Source organism: Pelecanus crispus, chromosome 1, assembly GCF_030463565.1.
Source record: "Pelecanus crispus isolate bPelCri1 chromosome 1, bPelCri1.pri, whole genome shotgun sequence".
NCBI lineage: Eukaryota > Metazoa > Chordata > Aves > Pelecaniformes > Pelecanidae > Pelecanus > Pelecanus crispus.
In genome coordinates, this window is record NC_134643.1 from 81,534,566 (window position 1) to 81,543,290 (window position 8,725).

General features: G+C 45.7%; 1 protein-coding gene across 1 annotated transcript; it reads right to left on the minus strand.

Annotated features, from left to right (window-relative positions):
• Positions 1-348: 348 nt before the first annotated feature.
• PKDREJ (polycystin family receptor for egg jelly) lies at positions 349-8,319 on the minus strand. The gene has a single exon (XM_075727797.1). The coding sequence runs from the start codon at positions 8,317-8,319 to the stop codon at positions 349-351; it is 7,971 nt and encodes a 2,656-aa protein (XP_075583912.1).
• Between the last annotated feature and the right edge of the window lie 406 nt (positions 8,320-8,725).

Below are 8,725 nucleotides of genomic sequence, written 5' to 3' on the forward strand. Positions count from 1 at the left end.
ACTAAAAACCTGAGTGTGTTATCAACATTATTCTGACCCTAAATCCAAAACACAGCACTATACTGGCTACTAGGAAGAAAATTAACTCTACCCCAGCTGAAACCAGGACAGAGTGAGCAAGCAGCTGGGTGGGGGCTTACCTGCCAGCTGGGGTCAACCCACCACACCATGACAGCCAACTACCACTGAAATTGATGCAAAATAGTCTGGAGAAAATCTGAGCACGACCACTAGTAAGGGGTTGAATGTTAAAAAATTCTTAAAAGTAAATAATTTATTTATGAGCATTTATTTGAAATGCAAGTATTACAGAGTAAAGGTTGTCTTGAATACAGAACCTTTCCTTGTTCATATGACAAGATAAACCATTTTTTTTCCATTTATTTTTCTGTTCTTGAGCCCTAAATGTCGCTGATGTCTTCTCTCAGGCTGCCCATAGAGTGCACTCTGAAAAAGACCAGGCTCCCTGGTTTTGGGTGTTTTACAGATCAGAAAATAAAATATCCTTCTGAGCCTTTGCAATACAAAAGTAATCACTTGTGCTTCATCAGATGGTTCTTCATAGACAGGTTGTTTCATGTGTCCATATGCAGACATAATAACAGCTTGGAAGAGATTGATCAAGACACAGGTCATCACCAACATGAAAGAGGCTAGGAAAAGACCACCCAGCAACCTGTTGGATGAAAATGCAGTATCTCTGAAAGCTGAGACACAGTAAGAGAATATGGTCTGAGCTGAGTGAATCATGTTGTTGTAATTCCATTCATGCTGCCCAAACACAAGGTAGCCAAAAGCCATAAATATGAAGAAATGTACCGCCACCACGAGGGCCATTGAGGAGATTCTGGGAAGGGCTGCCAAGATCGATCTTTGTGCCAGGCGCACGTCATAAAGAAATCGAGAATATTTTAGAGTTTTCAAAATGACAAGAAATGCTAAAAACCCCATAGTAATCCTTAAAATCTGATCTAAATGAGAAACTGCATGAAAATGAATGAAATCATTCGGGTGAAGTAAGTAAAACTTCACTATATCTGCTCCCACCTTAAACTTTATGACCTTTAAAAAAACAAAAAGGAAGAATGCTGATTTTAAGCCAAAGTTGATTATATTGGAAATGTTTTTAATGTAATCTTTTTTTTCTTGGCCTATGATGTGAAGCTCATCTGCAATGTAAATGAACAGAAAGGCAAGAACAATTACAAACAGACACATCTGAGCTTTAGTTTGCTGATGAAAAATGGGGAGTGCAAAAGAGTGTACTGACAAACTTGGTTTTATGATCCCAAAATGAGACATTTCAAATATGACTGAGATGGTGCAAAAGAGATCTGCATCTGAGTTAAATGTAGTTAGTTCAATGATCACAGCCCATGTCTTTTCATCAAGCCAGTTGCTCTGTTGTAGAGCATCCAGCCTTGTCGTTGAATTATGTCTTCCTTCTTCAGGGAAAAAGTAAAATGTGTATCCTGCTGGTCCATACGTGTGCAGATCTCCATATGAATAATACATCCACGGGGTCCTGTTTCGCTCATAAGTGAACCCTCCGTAACTGCTGGCATCCTTGGAAACAGACTGGTTGGCAACTTTTGCCCAAGTGCCAGCATAGTCACCTTTCTCTGGGATGTCACTGCCATATTTGTGAAGACAGTGGCTTTTACTGATCACAGAGTTATTTACAAAGCTGTGAGGATGGAAACATTTTTTCTCAGTACCTTTAGCCCGCACTTGCCTCATCCTAGGCAAACCAATGATTTTGGACCAGCTCTCGGGAAGAAAGGTTGGCTGAATGTCATTGTGGATCAGAGGCAAGAACAAGTCTTTCACCCACACGTAGATATGTTCTAGCTTATCTACACTGGAGAGTCGTGGAGAGAATTGGTTATGGATGAAGCAGTTGTAGTGGAAACTGTTGGCATTCTCAGTGGAATAGGCAAAATTTAATAGCAGTGTTAAAAAGACAAGGTGACTAATGAAACCTTTTGTGAAAATAAATGCCTTGACTTTAATTTTTGCCCTTTTCAGCATGTCTGCAATCTCTTCAGCTTCTAAAGGCTTATACTGCTTGGTGCCTCTGACTTCAGCAAGTTTCAAGTGCATCTCTCTCATCTCATCAGCACTCATCGTTTCTTTAGCCAGCTTAATATCAGAATACTTTTTCTCAGTTAACCATGTGATGTTTTCACAGTATTTTGGACGAATTGTACTCATAGCTGAGAAAAAACTGATTTTTAGAATTGAAAGGACAAACACGTTCTCAATAAAGGAGATTGCAGATGCTAAAAGCCACTCTCGTGAGGTCTGATAGCCATAAGACAAACCATATAACACAATGAAAAATGATGATAGCCCAGTGACAGCTATAACTAGCGCCCATGAGAGATACACACACCACCAAGAAAAAACTATGTGCGGTCTCTTGCGAAAGGGCATGGAGGTAATGCTTAGTGGTTTCCTTTCTTTCTGAAAGTTGCCCCCTTCTTCTGCGTAATTATTACTAAAACTGGAATTTGATGGTGGCCTTCTCTGGCAGGGCTTAGCCATTGGAGGGGAATTTGCAGTTATCATCTCCTCCTCTATTCCAATTACATTTACATCTCTTTCAGAAACTGTGCAATTACTCCAGTTTTGGGGAGCTCCCTTGCTTCTTGTCTTTCTGGAACATGGCGGGCTCTGTGAGTTGCTGGGACCAGGAAGGTTCTCCAAGGGACTAATATCCCTTGATTCTGCTGAAGTTTCTGAAGCGTATAATTTTTGCAAACGTTTCTTCCAGTTCTTAAGATTTCCAGACAGGAAGGGTGAACATCTCTTTGGGTCCATCTGAGCCATACCACGAGGAGAAGGTTCCTTCTGGGAATACTTAAACAAGGCAATTATAATCATTTCTACAGGTATGGTAAGCAAAGCACATTCAATTCCTACTGTTATTGATCTCAAATACCTCAAGTGTATTGGAGATTCTTCATTCTTGTCACCATTAAAGAACATAATGTTAACAAGCAAGTTTAATAATAATATTGCTAAACAGGAAGACAACCTTTGGAGCCTGCTGAAAGTGCCAGTGAGAACATGAGCAAAAATTGAGAGCCACAGATGGCCTTCTGTCAGGCTGTTGGCAAGATTAATCAAAAAATAGTCAATTCTGGGCAGAGGTGTCTTGGGGTTTGTGACAGAAAATGTCCTTTCTAGTAAGTGATCGCCCTTGTCAAGAGAAAGCCATTTCCTGCATATAAAGAACCAGGTCTTCCTGGTGGACACATTCTCAACTTTGGCTCTGCTTAAGAACCAGCTTGGAGATGGGCCCCTGTTATTGTGCCAGACCCTGAAGGAACAAATGTCTCCCAAGTCTTTCTTAGTAGTTAACAGAAAGCAATCAGTGCTTCCTTGTTGGAAAGATTGAAAATGCGGGTGCCGTAAACAATGGACGTCACTTGTGCCATTCTGGCCGATGAGCTGGAGAAAGACATCTGCTTTGGTTCCAGCTCCCCAGCGACTGCCTGTGTATAAAGCGACCAAAAAGCTCACTTCATCAAAGGGGTCGTTGTCTGGCAGAACTATAATCTTGTCTTTGCTGTCCCTGTCCGTCCTGTCTTTTCTCATGGCCCAGAGTGACAAAGGGAAGTAGACGGCAAAAATAAAGAGCACGGTTAAGAGAGTCACTGGGTTTTTAGGTATGTCTGCTATCAGGCTTTTTCCCAGATCTACTGGGTTGGGGGTAACTATTACTTTGGCTGCCAGGAACCTGATGTTGAACGTGGATGCATTTGACACAGTGTGGACTGACAGACTTCTGCGACTCCGCTTCATATTGCAGACACAGTGTACCCTCTGCCAGTCAGTCAAGGAGCCAAGCCTGCACATGTCTTCTCTCCACAGACTTCGAACTCCATCCAGAAATAAGCACTGATCACTAAAAATGTGTATGCTCACCAGTCTCTGGGTTTGATACCTTACGACATAGGGTGTCAGCAAGACAATGGAGATGTTATGAGTGTCTGTACCGCTTCCTTGAGCTGCAGCTGTCAGCAATGACTCTGGGAGACAGATAATATAGGGAGCCTTGATGTTACAGTCAGCGCTAGCTGTCTCATTTTTGCTTGCAACCGTTGACATGTTGTGAAAAGCAGCAAACGAGGCTATGGGATGAGCATGAGTGACGTTGGCACCTGTAAATACTAGCACCTTGAAAGTAACTTTTAATTTTGTCAGGATCTGGATGTAGATGCTCTTGGTATTTCTGTTGACTTCAAAACTAAATCCTCCAGTTGTGTAAGCTTGTGCTTTATCGGGTCCCATTGCTAATTGAAAAGTTGAAGATTCCTTATCTTTCCTAGCAATAGTAATTTCTGCTCCTTCAGGCACGATCCCTAGTAGATCCCCATTATCCTTGGTCTCTGCCATTTTGAACCCCAAAACCATTGTTGCGATTTCTGATGTGTAACCTAACCAAGGGAAGGGGTTCTCATCAAACTCAAAAAGGGCAGTGGAAATCACAGCATCATAGGGTAATCCTGCATAATTTTCCTTTTTCAGTGATGGATAAAAGCAATTCCTGCAGGTGTTTCTGGTAGAGAAAGCATCTGCAATGTTCCAGGCTTCATCTCTCTTCAGAGTGATATTCCAGTGTTTTGTTTCCATTAGAGTTTCTGTTTCTCCAGGGACTTTGCCCTCGAAAACTACCTCCATTAAATTTTCCATGATGGAGAAGACTTGTTTAACTCCACTTACATTGACATTCCTGCGATGCACAAGAGCAGCTCTCAGGATGTTGGACAAGCATCTTAGTATTCCACTGGCCTGAATTTCTGCTTCCTCAGACCAAAGGCTGTCATTCCTCTGCATCTTCAGCACTCCTGTTACTTCTGTCAGCTTCTTAATGGCAAGGTTTTGTGATCTAACGTTCACTTCATCAGCTTCCTCTGTGACTTGAGAAAGAGAAGCAACTATTTGGTTGACTTCCATTGTGCTCTCAGCTGAAATATTCAGGGCTGTTTTAATCAAGCGTTCCCGAAACTGAGCCTTAGGGAGCTGGAGAGTTGGTGAGGCTTTAATATAGTTTAAGACTGAGGCTGCCAGATAAGCCAAATAACCCGCACTAAAATAATCTCCAGTCTGGAGATAAGATGTCATCGGTGCGCTTAAACCACTCACTGAGGCCAGCAGTTCATGAAACACAACAGCTAGTGGTCGACTGTTAACTGGGTTCTGTACGCGGACATATAAATTCACTTGGGTAAACGCCCCAAGGGAATCACGCACTTGAACGTAGAGTGTCAAGGTGTACTTCTGAGAGGGCACTCCAACTGGGAGAAAAGATGGAGGAGTTTTAGGCTCATAACCAAAGTACAGAATTGTGCCAAATGTATTTTCCTCCACAGAAGATATTTTGGTAGTTTTGGGTACATTGGAAGCTATTATCACTTTATATGTCAGAAGTAAATTGCTGTCAGAAAATCCACTGCATTGAACAACAAATTTTGTCAGAAAGGCTGTACCCCAGCGTGGGTTGATGGTACACTTGCCAGCCCTGGGAGGAGAATTTACCTTAAATGCATGTCTGTAGATTGAGGACCTACCATCCCAGGTAGTTACTTTTAACAGAAGTATGTAGGATCGATGTGCAGTCTTTATAAAAGTCAGAGCGTGTATAGACAAGTAAGCCCCAGACCTCCCTGTTGAGGTTCTGGAAGACCAGTCAAAGCTAATTTCTGTAGAGGTTTCTGAAAAAAGGGACCAGTAGTAGACTGGATGGCTGTTTGTTCTACAGTTTAGGCATTTTCCAGACAAGGTAAATCTCTCTGTTGGAATTAGAGAGCTACCACAGTTTTCAAGGCATGTCACATCCAGAAGGGGTGGGGAGCCTGGCTGCACATCTACAGTTTGGTCAGCATAACTCCTCCTTCTATCTTTTTGAATCTCTAGACGAAAGTAGTATATGGCATTTCCTGGGAGGGATTCTGGTGGCATTGCTTGAACTGGACCTGAGGATGTTAACCATTTCAAATCCCTCTGGGCCGGGTGGCATCTCTTTCCTGGGCTGACTTTCATGTTTTTATAGTCTGACACCTCTTTAGTGCAGTACCAAGTAAATTTGATTCCCTTTAGTCTTTCCTGTGAATCGGGATCGTAGGATGCAGAGCCGTCAAGAGTCCAATTATCAGAAAAACCTACTGTGCGGAATGTGCCTCCTGCAATATTTGCCACTAGATCGGTTCTCTCAATCTGAACGTAAACTTTATCTGAGCCCCTGAGAACTATTGTGGTCCTAATTGGAATTATCGCAACAGTGAAATAAAACAGATACAACCCATAATCTAAAGTAAAACTGGGAACAGTTAGGTGTATCATGTCTACACCATACATCAAAGAAGAGTTTATTGGGTTTTCCCAGTCTGGAATACTTGTTGTGTCCTGAATGGGATAGATTTGCCACAAGGGCTTGATAGATATACCAACGTTACAATCTACTAGCAATCTGACAAAGAGGAAAAAAGATGTCCCCCTTTTCTGGCGCAGGACAGAGGTGTGAAGAACAGGTCTCTGAATCTGCACGGTGTGTATGTAACAGTCTTTTTTCTGGCAAAACACTGGTGCTTCTATGGTTTTTGCAGCATAGTTGTTGACTCTGACTCCTAGAAGAGCTGGCATAATTGCACTTCTGGTACAGTTCACTTTTGCCACGAACCCTGTGTATTTCTCTGGGTCAAAGGGTAAAGCAGAGCGACGGATAAAACGTGTGGCGTTTCTTACATGATCGTTGTATGTGTACGTTCTATTCTGGAGAAGGTGTTCTTTTTGTGTTCCAAAAAGCTGCAGATGGAAGGTCCACTTGCACTGTAGCATCGGATGTTGGGCAGGGATAAACCACACTAAATAAGTAGAGCTCTGCAGAAAAGGAGGACGACCACTGCTGAAAACGTGGACTTCAAGGTCTCTTTCTGCCAGAGACCTAAACAAAGCCCTCTTCTGATTCATATAAAGGTATATATTGAACTTGTACCACTGGAAAGCCACAAACTCTAGGGAGAGTAAGTAGGATAGCTCCTTGTATTGGTAGAACACAGTGTGTGTGTTAGGGCCATCTGTGGAAATAGGGCTGTTGTTTTCTTTGGTTGTGTAAAATGTTCCGTGGTTGTACCTGAAAATGTAAGTGCTCCTGTTGGTCTTTCCCGGGTGAAGGTTGACATGGGTGGGAGTTTCTCTGCCTGCAGTTAGGCTCAGGGTACCATTGAGTAGATGTAGTTCTCCTGTTAATTCCTCAAACCTCTTTCCATCAACATGAAAATAAATGCTGGCCACCACCACCTCACGCGGGCTCTGAGGTGTGGGAATGGCACAGAAATTGCTCTGCAGAGTAAAGGAACTGTAGGAATGGAGCCAACCTCCTATAGCCTGTGTGTCCACAAGTCTGTAGGCTAGTGTCCTCGGCGTAAGGGGCTGAAGCCTCCAGGAGAGGGTGAGGGGCTGTTGAGGAACACTAAGGAGCTTGGAGCTGGCACTGAGGACATGCAGCAAGTCAGGCTCTACCTTGAGAGAGAGGCTGAGGCTTATCTGAGGCATCTGCTTGATGCTGACTGAAGCAATGTGGAGCCCATGGTGCCTGTAGCGCACAGTCAAGCGGTAGCTGTAGTAGGTGGCACAGGTCTGTTGCAACTCCACTGTTGGGTAGACAGCAGGCGATGGCGTGTCTTGGTGCTCACTGCTGGGAAGAAGAAGTGTAGAGGGGCTGCCTCCCTGGCTGCTGAAGCGGTACTGCCAGCTGGCACTCTTGAGGCGCGCACACCAGCCCAGCTCTACTGGCTGCCACGCGCGGATCAGGTGTGTCTGCGGCCAAAGCACGAACAGCCGCACATCCTGCCCAGACATCTCGATGCTCACGTTGTGGTGAAAGCACTCGGGAGCCGCGCATGAAGCAGATGAGCATTGCACTGTAAGGAGGCTGGAGGCCACAGGTGGAGGAGCGCTTCCTGCTAGGACACCTGTCTGCAGCACGACCTGGCCTGACCAGCGCGAGGTGTTCGCCACCCAGGCCGAGTTCAGGTACCAGAAGCAGCGTGGTGGGGGTGGTGACCGCCCCTCTTTCCCCTCTGCCTCTCGCCTTGCTCCTGGGGCGGGCTGGTAACGCAGGTTCATGGTGCTGCTCCACAGGCAGGAGACCCAGCGCTCGTCGTCCCGCCGCTGAGAGACTTGACCGTGAGGGCCCCGGCAGGTGACCAGCAAGGGTGGCGGCTGGAGACGGGGAGAGGAGGCCCTCAAGCCTCGGGGGCAGCAGCAGAGCAGCTGAAGGAGGAGGAGGAGAAGATGGAGCACCGTCATTGCGGTATGAGGTGAAGGAGAGGAGGGAGCACAGACACTGGGGTGCAGCATGACGGCGGTTGACAGCTGGGGAGTCCCAACTGCTCCAGGGAGACCAGCGCCTCCTCCCCGGCACAGCTGCTAAGAAAGGTATTTAACTTTAGAAACAGCAAATGGCGTGTGGATATACGATGCCGCAAGGAACAAGTATGTCAGGGCCAATAATCTACACAAAACACGCCCGTCGGCGGCACCGCGGCCCCTCCCGGTGACCCGGGACTTCGGGAGGCAACGGCTGCCAACGGGCCGAACCGCGCCCGCCCCGCCCCGCCCCGCAGCCGCCGCCGGTGGCCCCGCCCGCTGCTGCCCGGCCCCGGCTCCTCCTCCTCCTCCTCCTCCTCCTGCGGGGCTGGGAGGTGCGGAGCCG

What these genes read in the sequence shown, in the direction of transcription:
- PKDREJ (XM_075727797.1), bottom strand. Translation starts at nt 8,319, where the DNA reads ATGACGGTGCTCCATCTTCTCCTCCTCCTCCTTCAGCTGCTCTGCTGC.